Below are 25,130 nucleotides of genomic sequence, written 5' to 3'. Positions count from 1 at the left end.
TGCTCTTGCACCTGCTCCTGCTGCTGCTACTGCTGCTGCTGTGACTCCTCCGCCTGCTGCTGCTACTACTCCTCCTCCTGCTTCTGCTCCTACTGCTGCTGCTCCTGCTGCTCCTGCTCCTGCTCCTCCTGCTGCTGCTACTGCAGCTGCTGCTACTCCTCCTCCTGCTTCTGCTCCTACTGCTGCTGCTCCTGCTGCTCCTGCTCCTGCTCCTGCTGCTGCTGCTACTGCTGCTGCTGCTACTCCTCCTCCTACTTCTGCTCCTACTGCTGCTGCTCCTGCTGCTCCTGCTCCTGCTCCTGCTGCCCCTGCTCCTGCTGATGCTGCTGCTCCTCCTCCTCCTGCTGCTGCTGCTACTGCTGCTCCTATTCCTGGTCCTACTGCTGCTCCTGCTGCTGCTGCTGCTGCAGCACCTGTTCCTGCTGCTCCTGCTCCTCCTCCTCCTCCTCCTCCTGCCGCTGCCCCTGCTCCTGCTCCTGCTCCTAAATATGTAGTTATATTGTGCCTTGTGCGTTACGAGCATATTCTGCCGCCCCATCGCTCGTTAGGGGCGGTCGCTCGCATCGTTTTCGTCGCCTCCCGCTGAACGGCCCCTTCCGTCCAGCGGGATCAGAAGCGCCCCACCGGGGGGCCGAAGGTCGCGGGCAGGTGGCAAAGACACGGACCAATCGGCAGCTTTCCCCTGATTTTTTTTTCTTCTTTTATTCGTTGGCAGGGGGTGAGAAGTTTGCGGGATGGGTGGAGGGCCCCCCCGCTAGACCCGGAGGGGGGGGCTCTGTTCCTGCGATTCGGCGGGCTCAAAGGGGGTGTGTCCGGACCCGGCGTTCTCACAGCGCGCGGATCCCGCTGTAGCGCTAGTGTGCGGGAGCACAAGGCCCCTCTTATCCAGCCCCGTTATGTAACTGTGGGCATGTCGACTGGGCCCGTGGGCGGGCGTTCATTTTCGCTGTGTCATTATTATTCTTTTTTTTTAGGGATAGGGGGTGGTTTCTGTGCTCCTGGTCCCTACAGATCTTCACTTTTGGGTGTGAGGTGATGGTAGGGTGTCCTACCTCAGGTTGTAATGGTGTAATGTGTTGGTTGAATGGAGGAGGTGTAATGGGTGTACAGGTGTAATGTACTTCGGTTGTTATGGAGGAAGAAGGACGTGTAATGATGGTTGTAGAGAGCGAAGGTTGTGAATGTACATTCTGGTTGTTATGGAGGAGAAGGCTGTAATGGGTGTACAGGTTGTAATGTACATTCTGGTTGTCATGGAGGAGAAGGCTGTAAAGGGAATGCAGGTTGTAATAGAATTGCTGGTTGTAACGGAGGTGCAGGTTCTAGTGGAGGTGAAGGTTGTAATGAAAGGAGAAGGCTGTTTTATTGGGGAAAGTAAAAGGCGCTCTATTGTTGCAGTGCCCTGGCGATTGTTCGTCCCGGGGAAAGGGGGGGGTTTGGGAAGCATCACGCCTCCCCGCCCTCGGCCGAAACATCCGCCCCGGGCCAGCTGGTGTCCTTTCCCTCCATTCTTCCCTTCCTTCCTGCTTTGGGCGGCTGTCAGAGCCGCATGCGCTCCTGGCTGCTTCTCTCTCAGCGCAGAGCTCACTGGCCGGTTCCCTTACAGATCGGGCTGTACTGGGGCACACTGCATAGCCACACCCCCCGTATTCTGACAGAAAAATAGGTGTGGATGAGGAGTAGACACCCCCTGCACATGCTGTGTTAAGTGCTACCCAGACGCGGGTTCTTCTGTAGTACAAAAAAGAGTTCCTGTTCGCGGAACGGTGCAGGGGTCATCACGGCGACTCCAGGCTGCGACGGCCGCTCACGCAGCGAAGAGCGTGTCGGGGACACACTGTGGCGTTGAGTCTTCCTTCTCTGAACACTGCCACAGGTCAAACCCTGCAGAGCCATCACTTCATTACATTTTGTTACATTGCAATAGATTACATCGTTACATTAGATTGCATTACGTTATCACTACATTACACTAGATTCCATTACATTGTTACGTCACAATACAGTGCCTTACAATTTGTTCCACTGCGTTGCATTACATTGTTACATTAAATGGCGTTACATTTCATTACAGTACATTACATGATGTTAATTTAGTTGATGCTACAGAGTGATTGACAGTACGTGCATCCACCTCACTTGTAAGAGCAGCTGAGGGCACTGGCAGGCTAGCGAGTGAATAGACAACACCACCGAAGCGCTAAACGTTAGTTAGCCGTGCTAACCTGAAACCGTAATAAAAGTGTGAGCACATACAGAGAGCAGCCGTGGTGATTCATACAGCGCTACAGTTATGAGTCTTTAGGCCGGCTTCTTAGAGATGTTACGAAGCTCCAGACTTCTGCCGACTTTCTCGCCTCTGGCCCTTAGGAAAGTGCTGCGGGTTCATGGTTGGGGAAGTGAAACCACAGACAACAGCTTGCAGGTTTCAATTCCAGGCTTGAACGTACATATTGGCTGTTTTGTGTTTGTGTGTGATGGTGTGTGTGTGTGTACTGTGTGTTTGTAAGTATGTAAGCTATGTTGTTGAATAAATGAGTCTAATGCTGAACTAGATGAAGTGGCTACTCTAGCTGTGTAATGATATTGCACTGTACGTGTAGGAGGAGGACCTGATGGAATGCACCTGGGGGGTCTAGTATGTGACAGTCGCAGCTGCATGTTCAACCTACCTCTGCTGTGTCACACACGATTCCGTCCCCTCTGGGGAAACTCTGCATACCCCCCCCCCATGAGCGCTCCGAGCCTGAGATTGTGAGGAGGAGTGCGAGGGCGTGGCAGGTGAGGGTAACCTGTCCTCTCCCCGAAGCCGACAGTCGCCGCATTGTGCTCTGAAAGTCCCCCCCGCTAACTGCTAGCTGTCGATGGCAGAACAGTGGCAGTCCTGTACTACCCCCGTGGACCTAGCCTCGCGCTGCTGAAAGGCCCACACACACACAATGGGGATTGTTCCTCAAAGTCACTGCCAGGGGGGTCAAGGTGCTGCCAGCCCTAATCTATACGGCGCCCGCCCGCCGGGACAAGGTTCTTCAGCGGGACCGTCCCGTCCCGTCCGTCTTTTTAAGCAGCGCCCGCTCATCGTTTTCGTCTGGGCGTGTCGTTCGCGCGCGCGCTCCTCGTCTTCCTAAATCGCCCCGTCGGAGAGAGAGTCCGTTGCCTCATCTCAGCGTTTAAAAAAAAAAAAAAAAAAGAAAAGAACTGCACACCCCGCCTCCCCCCGCTGCACCAAACACGCCACACGCGTGTATTTGTGCGGTTTGATTTTAATTTTTTAAATCCTTACACCCCCCCCACCCCCCCCCTCCCACTTTGACAGCCTGTCAGTTTTTTTTTGTATCTGTGTAATAAACAACTCAAGTGTGTCACGCAGATGGGCGGGCGGGAGGCCAGAGGATGTGGAATCTTAGCTCGTGCGGCGGGGGGGAGGGGGGGGGGGGGCGGGGGGGCTGTCGGCTTGGCCGCGGCGGCTCTGTTGTTCGAACGCTCGCCCCCCCCCCACGCGTTCAGAGCCCCTCCCTGTCTCGGGTCTACACACACCGCAGTGGGGCTGTTTGTGTAAGTCAAATATTTCAATGGCCTCTATTGGAAATGAGGTGTAAAAAAAAACAAAAAGAATGTGTGAGTATGTGGTGGCTCTGTATTTCCACGTGGAAAAGTTTTTATACTTAGGACACTTGATGTAAGCGTTAATTATACATCAAGTATTTAAAAGTAGTGCAAAATGGCGTACGTCAGCACACTGTTTTTCCACACGGGTTTAACTACTCTATTTTCGCTTTTTTTTTCTTTTGTTTTGTGAATGAAACTGTCATGTCGGTACAGTCTGAGGAATGGAACTGTAATGGGCCTCAGGGGCAGGACTGGGGCAATTGGCACAGGGCTGCTGGCACAGACTTTAAAGCTCTCGTGTTTTGATGAAAGGAGGTTACGTAACTCTTTTAACAGCTAGCTTTCCAGTTACCTTCCCTCAAAAGCAGGCCTAGCCCCTGAGAGCACCAGGGCAGGGGGGAGGGCAGGTGTGCCTTCATCCCAGCCAGCAGTCTCTGTCCTGGGCATGGACGGTCTAGGCGAGCCCGAGGCTTCTGGACATATGGCCTGACAGGCCTGCGGAGAGAGGGAGGAGAGAGAGAAAGAGAGAGAGAGAAAAGTTGTGATAGATGCCTGTGTACTGGAATGTTCCCCCCCCCCCAGCTAAAGGATTTGTTAAGACAATGGGCCGGATTCCATGGAATAATCATTATATATTTTTTCCTCATTATAAATACATATGTACTTTAACAGAGTGCCAAACTGTAAGGTGCCGTTGTCTTCCCTGTTGTTATTTCTGGCACCTGTCTTGCAGACTCATAACATTTTTTTATTTTTTTTTGTAAAACACGGAGGACTTGGCCGATTTTTTTTCTCCGTTGCCGAGCCGAGCAGCGTTTTGGCTCTGGGGGGGACGACAGCGAAGGCTGGCACACCGCCGCCGATTTACCTGGGTGTCAGTCACCGTGACGCAGAGAACGTTCGCGGAGCAAACAGGTGCTGCCAGGAGGCAGGTAAACAAGTCCTTTCGCCTGCGGGGAAGGACAATCGCTCTGAGTAAACAGCCAGGGAGAACATTCTGGAGCCTTAAGACTTCACCTGACCTCACAGAATTGTTATTGTCTGTCATAAAAAACATGTTTTTTAATATTAAGATCCGTTTACGGCTCCTTATATAGCTCCGTATTCTCACAACTCGTTCTTTTTACCTGTGATTATGTATTGTGAATCTCGAAAGAGAACTTAATTATGTTCTAAATTTACTGCCAAATTGCAGAATCAACAATATAGTCCTTTTGAAAAAACAATGTACTCTTGACTGAAAGTGCCCTAATCTTTTTTTTATATTTTATGGTTCCAAATTCTTTTAGGTGAAGGAGACAAACTCTTGTTTTGTGTTTTCGGTGTTAGGCTTAGCCTGTCCCTCTGCTTTTCCTGTACTTTACGTTAGTTGGCACTGATTTATTTTTGAGTCCTGAACCAAATGAGGTGTATTATTAATTAACCATTTTTTGCTATTTGAGTTTGTGTTTTTCTTTTGTTTCCCTTTAAATGACCTTTAAATAGAAGCCATTTTTTTATTAGCAGCTAGTTTCGGTGGTTTTCACTGGAAGCAGCAGCCTGTGGATGACTGTGAGGTAACGGTGAACTCCCTGTGGGAGCAGGTGAAGGTTGTATTACATTACATTACATTACATTATAGGCATTTAGCGACGCCTTACCAGAAGCGACTTACAACAAGTCATAGTTTCATGATGTAGGCGCAAAGAAACACTAGAGTGAAGTAAGGATCGTAGTGCCAGAAGTGACCACATCGATCAGGACTCCAACCCTGTAGAGTAAGCTTGTTCAGCAAGCAAGAATCCTACCAAGTATGACCAGCACCAGTTCACTTAGCAGCGTCTGGCGCCCACAGGCAGCTGTGACCAGGGGGATGGCCGCCATCTGGTGTCCCAGATTGTCTTGTCGAACGGCGGGCGCTTTTTGGCCTGTACTGGGGGAAGCCCTGGGAACGGTAGCGTCCTGCGCTGGCCGGGCGAGCGGCTCCCCCATCGTAGTGACAGTACCTGCGTTTGGCCACTAGGTGGCTGTTAACGTTCTATAAAGTAGAAGCAGCACTTCGGACAGCACAACAGAGGTTAGACTGGGTCATGCGGTCAATGTAGGGTCTGTTGAATGGAACCCTTTTTCTCTGAAGTGGACTCCAATAGACCCTTCGTTGTACCCTTTTTTTTTGTGACCTCTTCCCCCTTCAGTCAGAACACGGTGATGTTTAGGGATCATAAGTAATTTATTCCTCAGTAGCTTTTCTAGGTGACGGTCTTTCATGGGACAAATACTTCTGAAATGTTTTTTGACTCCCAGCAGCAAGAAACATTTGAATTTTTGGGTCCAGTTTTTGCATCTGCCAATAGCTTGAAAACAAGCCTTCAATGTATGTGGCCTAGAATGCTGATGTCAGGATGATATTTTTAGTCAGACAGAAGCGCCCCCCTCCCTCCCCACCCCCCATCTCTGTCCCTCATTGGCCTCCAGCATCAGCGGCAACAACAACAACGTTTTCGGGCTGAAGACCCATGACTCCGGCTGGGCTGGCAGGAAGCATGAGGCGGCACAGCGGGTCTGGAGTTGGCAACCTCCCCGAAACGCCGAGACAAAGCCGTCCGTTTGACAGGGCCCCGAGAATAACACCCGCCCGACCGCAGAAATGTTCACCGATTGGACGATGTGAACCCAGAGGCATTCGCTCGCACTGTTGACCACGCGTGCAACGGCCTGACACCGACTCCCTCTGTACGAACAAACTTGTTTTCCACAGCCCTGTTGTGTCAGTTGAAAGCGCTAGCTCCCGGAACCTGTTCTACTCCTCCGTGTTTGTCGGGGAGGTCGAGAGAGTTGAGTAGCTGGCAGGCTCCTTCGCCTCTCTTTGTAAATAACCTCTACCTCCAGTTATTAATAGTTATTTATTTATTTTAACTGCTCTGGCTTGTCGGTGAACTCGTAGTTTGCGTAAATTTCTTGGATAGCAAACGCGCTGCAGTTAAACGATTTTTAGCCCCTTTGGCTAAAATGAGTCAGTTGGACCAAACGCCCAGGAGTCCTATCTGAAACTCCCATAAAAATTTTTTTAAAAAAAGAATACAATTGAGAGCGGATAAAAGGAGGTCTTTTTTTCGGGTGGGGGTGGGGTGGGGGGAGGGCATTGTTTGCAGTTGGTAGTTGTGCGCTACTTAGCTCTGATAATCTCATATTTTTATTTTGTGCTGTCACCTCAAGACCATGGCACAGAGGGCGGGCTACATTTTGGTCAGATTCCTTTTCGGTGCGTGTGATTCAATCGCGCCTGTGACTCACCATTTATGAAAATCGCCGCGATTACTGTGATGCGCCCAGGGCCGACCGGAAGAGGGCCTGGCGTGTTTTTTTTTGAGGTGGCGTTTGAGGTTTCGCTAAATCGCTGTACGGTAACCATTTGCACGTGTTCTCTGGGGAGGCCGAGGAAGAGCGAGCCTCAGATGAAAGGCCTAGATGCCTTTGAGGTGTTTGCGTTGTCGCGTCTGTCGCACTTGCTTATGCCTAGTGCGCGTTACACGATTTTAGCAAGGCTTTTGTAGTCTCTGACTAATTTTCAGGGTCTTAAGAGATCGATCGCACCCGTGACCGACAGTCTTCTAGTGTGACGTGGTCAGAGACTCGGCCGATCCAGCCGTAAGCTCGTCCGCGACCCTCGCGAGAATATCAAACTGGTTTGAGTTTATCTTTTTGTCTTTTAAGATCTAGTTTATTACGATCATGAATCCTCTATGGTGTGTGAGCCCCTGTGATTTACCAGTCTTTTGTCAGTCAGTGCAGTGTGAACGTTTCAGGGATGACAATACCAGCGATTTTTAGGAAAGATGGTCGTTAAGCGCGACATGCTCTCCGTTGTTAGGATGGTGTTAGGATTTTAGAAGTTGTGTAAGGAGCACTAGGCATTAGCCGTAGACTGAGGTCGGGACGGGACGTCCCATTTTAAGACACGCTAATTTCACCTGACGGGCGGTAATGAACTTCACGTTTCTGTTACACATCTCTGGGACAGCTGTTTTTATTCTTTCTCTCTTTCGCTCTCTTCCTCTCTCTCTCTCTCTCTCTCTCTCTCTCTCTTGTTTATGGCTTCACAGCTTCGCAGGCTGTTAAAATCAGGGACCTGTTGAGCTCTGTGTCCCAGGCCGCCGCAGATATAATTATCTGGGAGATGATAAAATCTTTTGTGACAGTGCCCGGAGAGGGGGAGTGGGGTTGGGATATGGGAGAGGATGGGATAGGGTGGAAGGGGGTGGGAGGGGCAGGGAGGGGGGGGCGGGGTGTTTTCTTCGTTCTGTTGAAACAACGCTGCTGGACCAGAGGCTGATTAAACCGGCTGCAGCCGCGCTCGTGTCGACCGGAAGGTCCCGGGAAGGAGAGGGTATCGGGAAGAGAGGCGCTGTGCACGCTGGGTTTTCATTTATTAAAAAAACCAGTTTCGTCAGCCGCCGCTCGCGTCCACAAACAAACCGCTGCGTCTTATTTTTCTCTCTTCCTCTTCCTCGTCGTCTCCCGACAGGCGTGCAGTTTAGCAAACAAGAGGCTGCGAGAGCGAGCGATCGGCCTCTCTTTAATCGAGGTCGCTCCGTCGAAACCGCGCAGAGCGGCGGTGTCCTGCTCTGACCCCCGAGCGCGCCGGGGGTCGCGGTTTTCGTTTCCTTTCAGCGTCGACGTAACCCCCGCTCCTGTTTACCGAGCGATAGCCGGCGACGCTGTTAGCCGCCGCCGGTTTTTTTGTTGTTTTTGTTTGTTCGTCGCGCGCGCTGTGAAAGGACTCGAGCGTGTCGTGCGATCGACCCCCCAAAAGCCGCCGAGCTCTGTTCCTTTCAGCGAGTTCCCGCTGCCTTCCCTAAAAGCACAACGCAGCACAGCGCAGTGTGGGGTCTTTACAAGCTGAACCCCGCATTACACAGCAGGGGTAACCTTGCGTTTTGATTGGAGGACACATAAACTCCTATTGCAGGGCCTTTTTCTTGCCTGTTTTAACTGACTTTAAGTCATAAGGTCACTGAAAATTGCCACCCTTGTTCATTTTGACACAAAGAAAGTGTGAATAAAGCTGAAATACTGGCGTTGTATCTCTTTTATTAGTGTTACATTAACATAGGGGATTGCGACATTTAGTGCTACATGTTAACCTTCTGAAAGAGTTCAGTTTTGTTGTCTTCCTCTGATTTCCGCCACCTTCTGATCTTCTGTTGATCATCAGCCTGTTTTGTGGGTTATGGTCTGCGTCGGTTTGCGTGTTTCAGGTGTGCAGGTGTGTGTTCTCGCGCTGCAGGTGTGCAGGTGTTTGTTCTTGCGCTGCAGGTGTGCAGGTGTTTGGTATCGCGCTGCAGGTGTGCGGGTGTGTGTTCTCGCGCTGCAGGTGTGCGGCTGCCTCTGCCTTCGCGCGCCCTGAGCGAAGGTCGCGGAGGGGAAATGGCCAATCTGTCTGGCGTGCGGCCCCGTGTGAATTATTGATCCGCGTGCTTCCAGACGCGGGTGATGTCATTTTGGCCGGAGCGGAAGTTTTTCGGTTATGGAGGCCGGTGCTCCAGCGTCCGGCCGGACGGGGCTCCCCAACCCCCAGTGGAAAAACACGGTGTGCTGGTTATGGGGGGTGGAGCTCCGGTGTTCGGCCTGCCGGGGGGTGTCTCGATAGACCCGTCAGGAGCTCCCGAACCCACAGTGGAAAAACACAAGGCCGAGCCGCCACGACATTTTACAATGCATGCAGATTTCCTCATGGCACGTGCAAGAATTTACGGACCTCGTTGTTAATTAACCGAATGCCGACGTCTTCGTTTAGAGCACTTTCCTTGCACAACACCCCCCCCCCCCCACCCGCCCCTCCAAAAAAAAAGAAAAAGAAAATTGAGGGTCTAGATTTAACTGTTTCACGGGCGAGTGGACTAGGAACAGAAATGTTCTGGTCTTCCATGACTGCACACATCTGGTGATCTTTTCACCCTTTGTTCAGTGGGTGACGTTCGTGCTTTTTTTTGTGGGGGATCTAGCTCTATAGAGGTATGCTAAAAAAAGGTTGTACACGACTGTGTGTGTGCGTGCGGGTATGTGTGTGTGCGTGTTCTGGTGAAGTGTGTGTGTGCTTGCAAGCGTGTGAGGCACGGGTGCACAGATGCGTATCTGTACTGGCGGTGTGCAGACGTTCGCTTCAAAGCGCTTGTGGGTGTTACTGAGAACAAGTGAAAGTTCCTTGCGAACACTGTGTCCCCCAAAAGGTGAATGTCCTCAGTTGCCACTTCAGGAGCCAATAGGGCGCCTCGATTGCTTGTTTCCTGTGCCCCCGTGTTTACCGATAGCAGGACGAGGGCGGATGGTTTTATTTATAAAAACAGTTTATTATAACGGTGTTATTTCCGGGCCCGCCGAACAGCGCTTCATAGGCGATTCAATTATTAACGGCGGCCATTCAGTTTCTCCGTTGCCGCGGGGATTAGGTTCTGCGAGCCGGCTTTTGTGACGACGGGCGGGCGCTCATCTGGTATTGATGAGGAAACGGACACTGGGAAATTTCCCAGGGGGCAGCGGTGCGTATCGCGCCTCTCTCTCTCTCTCTCTCTCTCTCTCTCTCTCTCTCTCTCTCTCTCTTTCTCTCTCTCTCTCTCTCGCCCGCCCGGCCGTTTCCGTGGTCAGAAAAGGGCTTGACGTAACCCGGGTGCTCATGCCCAGCGGTGCCACTCTGAGGCGGGGGGTATGGCGTGTGCCAGTACCGCTGGGGCGTGGGCACTGGAGTCTGCCAAACGCCCTTCCACAGTTTCAGTGAAGCGGGAGGCTCCTGATGATGGAATATACCCATCTGAGCTCCAGCCCCTGTGAAAGATGGCACGTCATCTCCCCATTTCTGCTAGGAATCCAAGCACTCCGTTTTACCTTTCTATGCCTCCGTGACGGCACAGCCGTGGGTCAAAGGTCAAGGTCACTGTGACCTCACAAAACACGTTTTTTTTTGCCTTGGTTGAGGGGGCATACAACCGCGAGGCGGTATTTCTAGTTTTTTTTTTTTTTTCCTTCGTCCTTGATGATGGAAATGTTGGAATGTGGGCTGCACTTTAAAAACTCTGAAGTAGGGAATATTCAGTGCTTGGCTCTGATTCACTCGACTCTGTTGGAGTCTGTGAGTTGATGGGATCAGCCTCTTTTCAAATGACCAGCAGTTACAGATGCCCGGCTCTGTTTGTCTTGGTTGACTTTGATAAATATGTCTGTGCCGCTGAAGCTAATTGGGTGATAATACCTTTCCTGTACACTGTGGTGGCGAGGGGAAATCATATGAGGAACAAGGGATGTTATTGTCTGCAGTGATCCAAGCAGTTCCCATATTTATTCATTATGATTTACAATATCCTTAAATTTGTTTAAGGAAGATGAATGTGACTTTTAAACTAGCCGTGGGTTCATTTAAGTACAGAAGCCCGTATGGTCCAAAACAAAGAAATAAATTTACTGTCCCGCACCTCTCATTAGAAATCGCACGTGCAGACTAACTGGAAAACATGCTTACCGGAATCATTTGAGTGGACTGGCGGAGAGCTGTGGAATTTGGGTGGATTCTGAAGGTGAGCTTGAGCCTCAGTGCCTCACCAGCCACCCAACAGCGAGGGGGCGGCCACCCTGCCCCAGATCGCGCCCGAATCCCGAAACGGGCGAGCCCCTGGGCCGGCCTGCCGAAAACCGACGGGGCTGCTGGGAAGTTTCACTTTTTTTTGTTTTTTTTTTAAACACGCGTTTCTAAAGATAGCGGCGTGGCGGTTTTATTTCTCCTTCTCAGTGCCGTTGCTCCGGGCGCCCTGCTGTGGCAGCTGGGAGCCCCTCCCCCCTGTAATAACATCCAAGGGGAACCGGCGCTTCCTCGCGTGTGGGAAAAACCTCTGGAAGCACACGCCTGGAAACTTCCGGAAGCTTCTGGAAACTCCACATCGGTAGCCAGGGAAAATGGGGGCGCCTGGAGCACGAGAGTGCGTTTGTTCTCCTTTCGCACTGTTTCTTTTTCCTCTTTTTTAAGAAAACGTGTTCATTTTATTTTTTGTAAAAATACGCCCGACCGTGTGGCGTGGGAAGCAGGTCGCGTTCATTTCGGGGAGGGGGGGGGGCACCGCTGAGGCGGGCTGAACCAGAACCCCGCGTCCAGAAGCCGATGAAGACGAGCTCAGATTTAGAGAAGAGGGGGAGGAAGGGAGATGGGGGTAGGTTGGGTATGTGGGTCAGCCACAGACACCAGAGAGTTTCAGTTTGAATAGGGCCCCTGCGCCGTGTCTTCTGCGATCCATTTACAGAGGAGCCCTGGTGGGCTACAGGTGTTCTGCCTGTCGAAAACGCAACAGCATGCCGGAGCTGGGTACGACTGTGGGTCCTGTGGGGGCTGTGGAGTGGGCCAGGGAGACAGCTCCCACCCCCCCACCCCCCCCCGACCTGTACAGGAACAGCTCCTCTCATTGGCTGGGAGTCTGCATCAGCTTCCGAAGTGGCAGTGACTGTTGGGACAGATTGTTAAATGAAGGGGTGGCCAGCAGGGGGCACTGCAGAGGCCTGCACTCATAAATAGGCTGAGGAGGGTCTGATGTTGAGAGGGGTGCGATGGGCTCCAGTCCCAAATGGACTGAGGAGGGGTCCCATGTAGAGAGGGGTGCAATGGGCTCCAGTCCCAAATGGACTGAGAAGGGTCCCATGTAGGAGGGATGGAATAGTCCTACCAACACTCTGGGGCTTTGCAGGTTGTCAGAAAAGAATAAAGGGGGATTAAAAAAACTGGGTGGGCTTTTTTTTCCTACATTTACGAAATCTTGCTCAGAAAGGCTTGTAGTGTTACAGGAGGGAGTTTTCTGAGTCAATGTTCTTGGCCGCTGCAGCGACTGCTCGAGCCTGAATTTCTGGGCTTCACTAATGTTGTCCTCCAGTTATAAACTGCTTTACAATCGCATACTTAACTTTTAATCACCAAGTAAACAATTCATAGAACCTGGGGACAGAGGGACTGTTTTAAACGAGGATACAGTTTAAAAGTGCTCTGTCATTACACTACATTTTCGCCAGGCTGGTGTTTTGACATAACATATCAAACATATCTTCAGTTTTAACAATAAGAAAAAAATGGGAAATTTAATAGGATGATGCTGGATATGCTATCCTTGTGGGAAAATATGTTGGTGTTTTTTAGTGACAGTAGAGCTTGTTTGTTGAAGTTTTATGCATAAAGTGCGTGGAGTTCAAAACAAAAACAGGGGTCTACTAATTATGGCTCTGGAATAGGTGTTTATATAGCAGTTCCTGAATTTTCTTGTAAAATAAATTGCCTGCCTTGTTATGAAGATAGTCACTGCCGCACAAGTTTGTGCTGTAACAGAGGTTTTCAGAGTGCAAGGGGAACAAAAAAAAAAAAAAGGGTTGGACCCTGTAACTGTTATTCTGCACTCTGATTGGTCAGCGCTTGTTGCTAGGCTTATGTCATTGTTTTTATTTTTTCTGCAAAGTGAAAAAGTCAGGTTTGAACTGGTTGAGACGACTGTGTCAGGCAACTTCTGCCACTTGTTGAACACCCGGCTTCTGCGGTTTCGCTTCGGTCCTGTGTGAAAAAACGGCTGAACACCATCAACTCACTTCAGTTTTGCCAAAGATTTTTTTTTGTTGTTTGTTTGTTTGTTTCGCCTTTGATTAAAAAGCACATACATTCATACGTCTTACAAAACGAAAGCACTGCATTTAAACCCGTTTGCCATTTTCCTGAAATGATTGTTTCCAGGCAGCTTAGAAGTGCCTGTAGGAAAACGTATCGTTTTTTGCATGCGTTGTGTCAACGGTGTAAATCAAATCAAAGTAGCGCTGGGTATGTAAAGCTTCTGTAAAATGCTTTTTGCCCTTTTCCCCGTGAGGACACACGCAGCAGCGCCGGGGATAACACATGCATTTCTCTCACCCTTTCTCTTCTCTTCTTTTCTCTTTGAGGCGGAAAAGGAAACGGGTGACCCCCTTTAAAGTCACATGACCCCCCCCCCCAACCCCCCAGAAGGCTGCTGCTGCTGCTGCTGCAGCGGCGTCCGCGGCGTGCCGTGGGATTCGCGAAAAAGCTTGCAGTGCAGCGAGGAGCCGCTGTGACCTTGTGAAAAGGATGCCGGTCCCCTCTGGCCGTACTGCCAACTGGTGAATCTGCATATTAACCGAGAAGGCCGGTGGAGCCAAGAGAGGAACTCTACATATTCCAAAAAAAAACTCCCCTTCCCTTTGTGTTGTTTGAAAGCTGTTCTGTCGTGTTATCCTTGGGTTTTATATATATATACATTATCTTTTTCCACTTGTTTGTCTCATTTGGACGCTTCTCGGAGTGTTTCCCCTATGAGCACTCCGGAGACTGGGGAATTACGGAGTGCGTAAGGGTTTGTTTCCGCAGCTTTTGGGAGCAGCTTATGAGGGAACGCAGAACGGGGATTTTATTAAAGCTGCGCCCTCGCTTGATGTGGGTTAGGGCATGCGAGCTTTAGTGCGCACTGTAGCTGCGTTTGAATGGAGACTGCGCTGCGTTTTAATGGAGACTGCGCTGCGTTTGAATGGAGACTGCGCTGCGTTTGAATCGAAACTGCGCTGCATTTCGTATTGTTCCGGGGTGTTCAAATGAGCATTACCGAACAAAACTTTTTAAGTTTCACAAGCTTCCTTGGACGAGAGCACACCTACTCCTCCCCCACTGGCTGGCATCCGTCGGCTGAAATAAAGGTTCTGCACTGCAGTGAACCCGAGTCACGTTATCGAGTGATTCACATACCTGTTCGAGCAATGTTTGGCACTGTGGGCTGTAATGTTTGGCTGAGGTGACCAGGAGGAGTGTCACAAGGTCATTTAAAGCAGGGCAGGTGTGTGAGCTGCTCTCCATCTTGATGTACACAGGTGAGCTTCCGTTGAGTGTCAGACACTTCATGTAAATGATACTCAACAGGCAAGTGGAGTCGTAGTATCGTTTTGAGTACATACACACACACACACACACACACACACACCGGACACAGTGCTGAAGCACTCTCTTTGGTACAAGATTTGTGCTCCTTGGATTGTTTCTCTTCACTGTCTTTGTGTTTGAGATGTTTATTTCATCCTGTCCTTACACTACACGTACACACACATTTTATATATTTATATATATATATATATATATAATTACATAAACACATACACACAGACACAGAGTTGATCTAAGAGGAGCCCTGATATTGTAGGTGTCAACCTACCGGATTATCTGGTTTCAAATTGGGATTGACAGCCTGGTGCATTGACAATTTTAGGAGAATACCGTGCATTAATGGTTCGTCCATACTTCCGTTCTTGGTGTAAGCAGGGACTGTTGGGACCCCCCCCCATTTGCAATTGATTTTTAGATGCCGTCAAACGATGGATTCATGAATTTTTCGAAATTCATTTTTTCACATTCACGTTTTGAAACTGGGTCTGCTGCCACCATTTTAATTTATATCTGTTTATCTGACCTTGTCAGCCTCCCCCCCCCCCTTCTTCAACCCAAGAAATTCAGCACATTCATGATGTAAGAAAAAACGTTTTTTCTTCAACAACAGTATTTTCATTCACCACGCCCCCACAGTGGGATTTCAGTCTGGGCGTTGGCTGGACCATTCCAAAATAGTGACCTTCTTGTTTTTGCACCATTACTTGGCAATTTTTGTAATGCCTTTGGGGTCATTATCCTGTTGGAGCACGAATAGCCATCCTAGTTTCCACCATGTAGACAATAAAGTTACCTATTCGTATTTGCGTTTGTATTCTAAACACAGCTATCGCTCAGACTGAAACAGCTACTCCTTTAGGGATTTGCCTATATTTGTCTCCATCCATCTTGTCCTCGATGGCAAGTTTTCCCGGTCCCTCCTTCTGAAAAGCAACTCCATAGCATGATGCTGCCCACTGCCGGACTTGATGTTTGGGATGGTGTTTAGCTGGGTGATGGGCTGGGTTTGGTTTGTGACTTTGCTTTCAGGCCTCAAGAGCTCAACTTTAGTCTCATCAGACCACAGAAGGCCCTCAGGGTCTGTCACATGGCTTCTGGCAAACTGCTGGTGTGGCTTGATGTCGGCCTCTCAGAAGTGGCTTCAGACTTTTTACCTACTAACATCTTTGTTACCTCCTAACATCTTGGGTCTTGAAGTTCCACAGGCAGTTCCTAGGTCTTTATGACTGTGCGACTGATCTGATCTGCTGTTTCACTTGCGAGACCTCACAAAGTTGATGTTTCTTCTGCAAACACAATCACGCATTTGAACACAGGTGAATTAAATAATCGACATAGGTGGACCTCATTATCATATTTAGTGTGATCTCTAGAAAATACACCTGGTCCAAATTAGGTTGTTAATGTAAAGGGGGTGAATAATTACTAAGGCATAGTCTGGTTTTTAATGTTATTTGGAACACCTTTAAAGAATGTATTGCATTTAGACGTATTTCCAAAAGGAGGGAAGGAGAGGGAAACTGTGAAGACACTGTGTGTGTGTGTGTGTGTGTGTGTGTGTGCATGCATGTGTGCCTGTGTGTGTTATAACTATATATTGCTATAATCATGCATTATAGTTCATTTTCAGCTGAGCATTTCAAAATGTTCTCACAGCGTAGCACTCCTCCCAAAGTGTCAGGTTGGTTTTGTTCCCCGGGCACAGTAAAGCTCCCGAAGTTTGCCACTTGACAATCATTTTGGCAGGGCTTTAATAGGCCTAAGCCTGGTCCACACCAGCCCATCCTTGGTTTGCTGAGCCATGGAGCTTAAAGCTATTTCCCAGCATAGTGCTGACTGTGGTTCCCCAGGCCCGTTTACAGCTTGGCCAGCGGTACACAATGAACTTGCTGAATGGCGACTATCTGACTTGCAGCCCGTGCCAAACTGACGAGCTCTTACAGTATGTGGCTTGCAGCGGTCCGTCTAAAAACCGGTTTCTCGCATAGGGTTGTTATTACTATTCTAGTAGACCTGCGCACGTTATTTGTCCATCCACCTTGTTTTCTCGTATTGTTATTGGCTACATTACCTTCATTGCACAACAAATTCAGTTATCAGCAAGCAGCGATGTACTTTAATGTAAATTAAGAAGATGGTCTAGAACCTCTAATCGATTCAGATGTATTGTTTTTTCCTTCGGTTTTTAAGTCTGCAGTAGGCTATGTTGAAGTAAATGAGCGTTTGCCAACACTGCTCAGTCTCCGTTTATGAAAAGCGATGTGAATGTTGATTTAATTGCACAAGGAGATTTTCACCTGCAGGGTTCTTTCGCTCATACGCCCTTGACAAAGCATAAAACGTGCATATCTGCTCTGGCCAGACGGCTGTTCATGACAATGCATATAGCTTACTCTTGTTTACTGACATCGATTTCTCTGTGTAAGAATGAACACTGAACATGCTGACCAAACAATAAAATTAACATTTGATAGAGTTAACATGAGAGATGGGGAGGTTGATGACGGATAGAGCAACCTTGACATTCGTCCCAGGGATTTAAGTAATATGTTTTTACAAGGCACTTCAACTTTGGAATACGGACTGACACTTAAAAAAAATAATTATCTGGGTTTAATTCTGAGCAGACTAGTCCTATCGCGTTTAGCTAACACGCCTGCTTGCTAGCCCAGCTGGCTAAACCGTTGTCGATCTGATTCCGTTATTACGGTTATCTTGACTCAACTGCTTGCTCAGGGAATATGAATAGACTAGGGGAAATGTAGCCTCGCGCTGACTTGTTTACACCTTTCTCGGCTTGCCAGGATTTTCAAGCGAGCTCAACTTTCGACGGTGACGTTACGAAAAGGCAGTTTGTCAACTATCCTCTGCAACTGTTTATGGTAAATTAGTTGGGTCTACAGCAGCTATAACTGCCAATAGTAAAGTAGTGCGCTTTTAAGTTGTTCAATTAAATATGACGGAATACGGATCTGAGTGAAATAAACGACGCCAGCTAAACTGTTCTTTATTTAGCAGCTCTTTGGCGAATACTAGACTAGATTGTTTATCTTGGTTAGTTTATGCCGAAAACGAACAATAGTTACAGTTTTTGAAAGCCACATTAAGTATGTTATGTAATATTTTAATGAGGACGCAATACATGAATCAACAACCATTTCGACTACTGTATTTTCAATAAGCAGGAAATGAATGGGCACTTATTTGTCTTTTTCCTTTACTTTGCAGTGCCCTGGTAATGAGCCCGTCCCTTGTACCCCTCCTCTTTATCTAATTGGATGCGTACGAACACGCGTGGCTGTGATTGGTTATTCGAAACGTCAGTTGTACCGACTGTAGCTTATTTACCCAAGAAAGGCTCTGAGCCACCAGTGTTCTGCTTTATTATCGAGCTGCCCGACCAACGAACAGCTGAGTGTGGACGCTGTCACTGCTCCATGGATCAAAGCCGACTCCAGGAACTATTTTAAAACAGTATTCGTTTTGATTAGAAGTAACGAAGAAACAAAAATTCCGGGTAAATAAGACGCATAATGAGACACGCCACATCAGCCAACGAACCTACGGAAAACGGATCTTTTACAGTGTCACAGTTGTTCAACATATGCGCTCCTTGTGAACGTCTCAGTAAAAAGGTAAATATATTTGAAAACGCATTTCAATGCTTCGGGAAAGGAATATGTACATAGCTACGCCGATGCATCGGATTCTTTGTTCGATTGTCAAGTTCAAGAGTCGTTTCATCGAGAACTAAGGAGCTGCAGTCTTCTCTTTGTGCTAGAGACGCGTATGCGTCCCTTAAAATTTGCTTGGAACTTCTCTGCATTGAATCAAGGAAACCTTGTTTTTTTTTTGTCACTTTTTTATTTTTATTTTTTTGCTCCATGGTTCGTAACTTAATGTTGTGAACGTCCACTGTGGTTCAACTGCAGCATAAGAACAATGGTCTGCGCTCCGGCTCGCCGTTCGTTCATTCATTGCCTTGGAAGGAATGCGTAATGCATTTGAAAGAAACGACCGTGTTGCGCCTTATTGTTTTTGGCGTTGTGAAATCAAACAATTAACTTGCATGTGCACAAACGCCTGTCAGTTTATCGGTTGACTGTCATTATCTGAATACCGTGCTGTTGTGCTTGGTAAGCAAGGACAACGGAGCCGATGTCGCCTTAGCAGTACACGTACAGTATAGGTTGCTGTAGGTGCACGTATCAAATCATCCGTCATCACTTTGTGCATCGCAAAGCTGCTACCAACTGTGACCGCAGTTCGGTTGTACAGTCTGCTTTAGCCTCTAAACAGATGTTAGTGCTAAAAATCTGTCCAAAATCACCCGAGGAGTGTAGCGGTCTGTCGAGACGAGTGAGATTTGATACTCCTTGAGAAGTACAATACTTTATGTTCTGGGCATACTGCCAAAATGTAACCTAACGCACATTTCGGATTTAATTTTATTTTTCAAAAAAAGAAAAAAAAAGAAAGATTGATTATAATTTCATAAGGATAATTTCAACAGCAAGGCTAATTTTCTTATACACCCTTGACAAAGCATAAAAAACAGGTTTTTAGGCTAAACACAAATGGGTATTTTAGAGTTTGGGTTGATTATTTTTGACAAGACAATCACCTGGACCATTTGACTCCAAAGTATGGTACATTTAAAAATAAAAAAATAAAACTGTTTTGTCTTACAGGAAATCGGAGTGAGGATCCCAAGACCTATAGGAAGTGGACCAAGCAGATTTATCCCAGAGAAAGAGGTACTGCAACATGCACACCTATTGTCTTGGGACAGCAGGTATTCAGGGCATGCTGTAATTCAGTCTAGCTCTGTGGGCTTTTCAGGAGTTTATGCACAGGAAGGAAAGTTCTTTCATATTTGTTTTCCACACTTTTGTCAGTTTGCCATCGCACAGACGAACTCGGGCATTGATGGATTTTCGTGCGTTCCGTTTCACCGACCCTTGCCCCTCTCTCCCCCGTCAGATACTCCAGGTTAGCAAAGTGGATGCTAGGACGCAGTCGATATTTCAGGACGCGTTTTCCACGATGGGACGCCTCGACAACATCTCCTTGGTGATGGGCTTCCACCCCCGCTACCTGGAGAGCTTCCTGCGGACGCAGCATTACCTGCTCCAGATGGACGGCCCCCTCTCTCTGCAGTATCGTCACTACATCGGCATAATGGTAAGGGCTCTTCGGGAGGTGGGGCGGTGATGTCACAATGAGGGGCACGATGTCACAATGGAGCGGGGGTTGGACAGGTTCCACATTATGACATCACGCTTAACATTTGCACCTGGTTAACTGTGTGTGTGTGTGTGTTTCCTAGGCTGCAGCCCGGCACCAGTGTTCCTACCTGGTCAACCTGCATGTCAGCGGCTTCCTGCACGTGGGGGGGGACCCCAAATGGCTGAACGGCCTGGAGGGGGCCCCGCAGAAGCTCCAGAACCTGGGGGAGCTCAACAAAATCCTGGCTCACCGCCCGTGGCTGGTGACCAAAGCGCACATAGAGGTACGTTCATGACGCGCACGGCTGTCCCTCCTGCGGTCTGCTGATGTCACAGTGACCTGGCTAATTTATCACTGGCTCTTTACATACGTGTAGCTATGCTACATGTCTGTGGACATGTGGCTTTCATAGAACCTTCTGTGTAGATCAGGCGTCTGCTGCCCTGCTCCTGGAGAGCCACAATCTCCTACTGGTCTTTGTTTTCACCTTAAAATCAGCACCCAGTTCAGACCCAGGTAACCAGGTGAGGTTAGTTAACCATGTAATCAGCTGCTCTAATTCATTAATTAAGTGCAGAACCTGTGGCTCTCCAGGACCAGGGTTGCAGACCCTGTAGATCTTCATAATTGTGACAGTCTGTTTTTCACAGTCAGTGTTGAAGACCCTTGTTATTCTTTTGGCTGTCGCATTGATTGGGCAGGGGGGTTGTGAAGACCATGGTCATTTTTTTGGCTGTCGTATTGATTTGGTGGGGGTTTGAAGATCACGGTGATTTTGTTGGCTGTTGTATTGATTTGGTCGGGTGGGTTTGAAGACCATGGCTATTTTTTTGGCTGTTGTATTGATTTGGGCGGCAGGGGGGGGGTTTTGAAGACCCTTGTTATTTTTTATGGCTTGTTGCATTGATCCGTTTTGGCGACCGCTTTCCACAGCACCTGCTGAAGACTGAGGAGCACAGCTGGTCGTTGGCCGAGCTGATCCACGCGGTGGTGCTGCTCACACACTACCACTCCCTGGCGTCCTACGCCTTCGGCTGCGGGATCACCCCCGAGATCCACTGCGACGGGGGCCACACCTTCCGCCCCCCCTCCGTCAGCGGCTACTGCGCGTGCGACATCGCCAACGGCAACGGGGCCATGGTGGAGATGCACTGCAACCATCAGGTGAGCGGGGCCGTCCCAGTGGGAGGGGCCTCTGCTGCAGCGTCCCTGTCACTCAAGTGTCATTCCTCGAAAAAATGCTCGCAGAGTGAACCCTATTTTTCGCCTCTCCAAAGGGAAGATGCGTTACACTGGAGAGCTTTAAAAAATCAAATCTATATCTGGTCTTGATAGCATTCCTATAGATTTTGTTTTTCCACACAGCATCTATTTTTATCACTGTGCTGTTCATTAATTGACTTTACATTTTTTAAAGTGCTTTCCAAAAGGCGTGCTTTTTCATTGCATCTGTCAGGACTGAGAAGGATTCTTGGCGCTTGTGACTCTGGACGAGTGCTCTTGTGAATGGCCATTAAATGGCGCTCGCTGATGCAAAATTTGCGGGAGGGCGTCCAAGCCAGTGCCTTTTTTTTTTTTTTTTTGGACACTGGCGGCGAATGGACAGACGGCCTATTTTTGGCGGAGGGCCTGGCCCGTAGCGCACGTCCCACACAGCCCCCCCCCCCCGTCCACAACCGAGCTGACCCTGTTGTGTCCTCTCCAGGGGACGGAGGCGTCGTGCGAGGTGGAGGTGCTGATGGAGAAGATGAAGCAGCTGCAGGAGTGCCGAGACGAGGAGGAGGCCACGCAGGAGGAGATGACCACGCGCTTCGAGCGGGAGAAGACGGAGAGCATGCTGGTGGGCGCCGCAGGTACGCACCCCTCCCCCCTCTCTCTCTCTCTCTCTCCACCCCCCCATCCCTCCATCCCTCCATCGCCACCGCTGCTCGGCCAGACCATCTGCTCCCTTTCACACCTCGGCCGTCCTCGCTCGCGCCGTGGTCACATGACTCACGGGCGAGAGAAGCCGCCGCACGCCAACTCTCACCACCGAAATGGGGGGGGGGGGATAAAATAGCACCTCGGTTATTTTTTTTTAGCCGAATACTTTGGATCCAGTGAGCATCAGTCATACATAACGTTATGTATGACTGATGACTGGCTAGGTCATGGTTACGCAAGAGCTTTTCTCTTCATGTAAACAGCGTTCTGATTTTCTGCCTTTCAGAACCAGGAAATGAATAACAGACGAGTTTACACTCACAAAAAAAAGCTTTAGGGTTACACAGCAAGACCTCATTCCAAGCGCTGTCTCAGTAGACGTTCAGCTCGTGTCCAGCACTGTCAACAGGTGGATAGGTAAGTCTGTGTGCTGACCTCCCCCCTCCTCTTCCTCACCCCTGCAGAGGACGAAGAGATGGTGCCCTCGAGAGACGTTTCCCGCCATTTTGAGGACCCCAGTTACGGCTACAAGGACTTCTCCAGACGAGGGGAGCACGTGCCCACCTTCAGAGTCCAGGTACGACCTCGGGGCGGGGACCGGGCGCTGGGCTTCAGATTCGCTGTTGTCACAAAGTGGGGTTATGGGGGGGGGGGTGAACCCCCCACAAAGTGCCATTCGGTCAGGTAACCTGTAGTCCGTTCTCCTCAGGACTACAGCTGGGAGGATCATGGGTACTCCTTGGTCAACCGCCTGTACCCAGACGTGGGGCAGCTACTGGATGAGAAGTTCCAGATGGCTTACAACCTGACATACAACACCATGGCGACGCACAAAGACGTGGACACCTCCACTCTGCGGCGGGCTATCTGGAACTACATACACTGCATGTTTGGCATCAGGTCAGCAGCTGAGGATACTGATGATTTGGGGCATAAGCAATAAGGGTGGTTTTTTAGCTACCTCGGCTGTAAACCAGCCTGTGTGAGAAGAGAGAAGACGCAGACAACCTAGACCTTTGTTTGCATGTTTGACTGTTTACCTGAATCCGAAGTCCATGGTCACGCTAAAGCAAGAACTCCTCTTCTAGTATCTCTACTTAGGAATACTTAGGAATAGTTTTTAGCGCATGTGCTGTAATGTCACTTTTACCTGACCCTTTTCTGCTACTTTGAGACGATGCAGTCAATATAAAAGCATGAGGAAGTTTAAATGGAAAAAATATCCATGATCTGTAGTGTCAGTGCCAAGACTAACAGGCCTGTTTCTCCTCCCTCTCTCAGATATGATGACTATGACTACGGGGAGATAAACCAGCTGCTGGATCGCAACTTCAAAGTATATATCAAGACGGTGGTCTGCAGTCCGGAGAAGATCACCAAAAGAATGTATGAAAGCTTCTGGAGACAATTTCAGCACTCCGAAAAGGTAGGCGGCGTGTGTCCTGTGCACAGGTTTTAAATGACAAATATTTCTGGTAATGGGACTATTCTTGTATTTGGAAAAAGAAAATGGCTCTCAGGCAAAGACTGAAATGCATGATCGTAACAGAAGTTGCTCTCTCCCCCCCTCCCTCTCTCTCCCCCTCCCTCTCTCTCTCTCTTTCTCTTTCTGCAGGTCCACGTAAATTTGCTTCTTATGGAAGCGCGGATGCAGGCTGAACTGCTGTATGCTCTGAGAGCCATAACTCGCTATATGACATGAAGTGATTTTTCGTATTTGTTTTTTGTCCTTTTGTTGTTATCCGTTTTTTTTCCATTATTTCTTTGTGTGTGCTCTCGTGGACATTTCAAAGAAGCCTGAATGTGACGTCAATACTTTCACGACGGACGGCGAAAGAAAAAAAAAAAAAACAAAAGACGAAAAAACAACAAAAAAGTCATTTGAACCTACAGCTGGACAAACTGACTTGATGGGGCTGCTCCAATTGTGCCAAAACCCCCCCCCCCCTCCTCAGCATCAGGGGGGCGCGCCTCGGCCCGAAGTCCACCCACGGCTCGTCGCCTGAAGTACGGGAAGCTGAAGGCTAGCGTACGCCGTTCCTGCGCAGCGGCGCTCGCGCGCGCGTGTGCGTGTGAACCTGCCGCGGCGTCCGCGCCAGCGCGCTAGGCTAGGCTAGGCTACGCTACGATGTTTAGTCTCTTTATTCGTATTAAAAACAGTGTGACGCGGTGGCAGCTGAGACTGAGAGGCGCTACCTGGCTGCGCGGCGCGTGCCTGACATAGCGCGCGGCCGGTAACGAGACGGGAGGAGAGAGAGAGAGAGAGAGAGAGGGACTCTGGGACGGGATGCTGCCATGCCCCCCTCCTCCTCCCCCCCCCCAAAAAAAGCACAGCTGCTCATGCTAAGCTAAGCTAACACAAGAGTGTAAAAACTGTCTGAGCCTACCCCGGTGGTTTACTCCTGAGAAACCACCCGCCCCCCTCCCCCTCTTGTTTTTTTTTTTTTTGAGTCTACATTGTGATCCAGTTTATATTTGACCTTTGTAGCCTTTGGAATTTCAAACGCAAAACACTTTTTGCGGAGGAAGACTGCTTCTGCTGTAGAACGACAAACAACAAACTTTTTTTTTTTTTGTTTGTTCTGTTATATTTTGTTCTTTTTTGACACAAAGCTTTAGTCCTGTTAAACAGTCTTCCTGCGTAAGCGCTTCCCTCCTTCGTCCTTATCCTCACTTGTCTTCCATACGAGGGGGGGGGGGGGGAGTGTGGGATGTGGGGGGGCATCTAACATTTTCAGTTTTGCATTTGAATATAAATACCTCTGCGTGTGCTCGTCCTGAGCACTGTTCTTCACCCTTCAGCACCCTGCCCACCCCCCCTCAAAGATGCAAGCGAGGGGGGCGGGAGCAGGGGGGGGGGGGTCGCTGTTCCTTATCTGCATAGCTGCAGACAGGGGATAACGTGCTAGTTATTACTGTTGAAATGTAACCAGTATATGCTGTTTGTTATTGTCTTGTTTACTTCACCCGGTAAATTACTGGATTCAGACGAAGGTTGAAATGGTTGGATGGAAAAATCCAAGAGGAGGAGGAACGTGGAGAGAAGGTACATTTTTATCAGAAGGCTTTGTATGGAGCGTTGAGGTTTTCACAGAGGATGGTGTCAGTTACTGGCGTTTTTATAAAGAATAATAAAGTGTTTTCATATTTGGTGCAGAGCTCAAAACTAATTTTCTTTGATCATATCAGGTTACATAATATATCCCCCCTCTTGTGTGCAATAACACTTCAATGAATACACAAGATCTACCAAACGTGGATTCACGCACAGACATCTTCAAGGCCAAAAAGTATTGTCACCCTGAACAGTCATGCTTCCGAGGCATCGGTGCAGTCCCAGAGTCATACCCTTAACAGTTAAATTTTGTCATTGCCTTAATTGCATAACTGGGGGACACAGAAATATTTGGGAGCGTTCATGTGGGACTGCCCC

At 49.0% G+C, this 25,130-nt stretch overlaps 1 protein-coding gene across 2 annotated transcripts in view; it reads left to right on the top strand.

Moving 5' to 3' along the window:
- sesn1 (sestrin 1) overlaps positions 1 to 24,849 on the top strand; it is a 50,158-nt gene extending 25,309 nt beyond the window's left edge. Inside the window, exons 1-10 of one of the 2 annotated variants that reach the window (XM_064340446.1) lie at positions 17,910 to 18,180; positions 19,237 to 19,302; positions 19,529 to 19,729; positions 19,875 to 20,057; positions 20,708 to 20,938; positions 21,480 to 21,627; positions 22,162 to 22,274; positions 22,407 to 22,597; positions 22,979 to 23,123; positions 23,313 to 24,849. In XM_064340446.1, coding sequence (XP_064196516.1) covers positions 18,079 to 18,180; positions 19,237 to 19,302; positions 19,529 to 19,729; positions 19,875 to 20,057; positions 20,708 to 20,938; positions 21,480 to 21,627; positions 22,162 to 22,274; positions 22,407 to 22,597; positions 22,979 to 23,123; positions 23,313 to 23,399 — 1,467 coding nt within the window. In that variant the 5' untranslated portion in view covers positions 17,910 to 18,078 and the 3' untranslated portion in view covers positions 23,400 to 24,849. Of the gene's footprint in view, positions 1 to 17,909; positions 18,181 to 19,236; positions 19,303 to 19,528; positions 19,730 to 19,874; positions 20,058 to 20,707; positions 20,939 to 21,479; positions 21,628 to 22,161; positions 22,275 to 22,406; positions 22,598 to 22,978; positions 23,124 to 23,312 lie in introns of those variants that run through there. The other variant, XM_064340445.1, reaches the window with a different exon arrangement.
- Positions 24,850 to 25,130: the final 281 nt, after the last annotated feature.

This window comes from Anguilla rostrata, chromosome 6 (genome assembly GCF_018555375.3).
Source record: "Anguilla rostrata isolate EN2019 chromosome 6, ASM1855537v3, whole genome shotgun sequence".
Lineage (NCBI taxonomy): Eukaryota > Metazoa > Chordata > Actinopteri > Anguilliformes > Anguillidae > Anguilla > Anguilla rostrata.
This window is presented reverse-complemented; position numbering and strand designations above follow the sequence as displayed.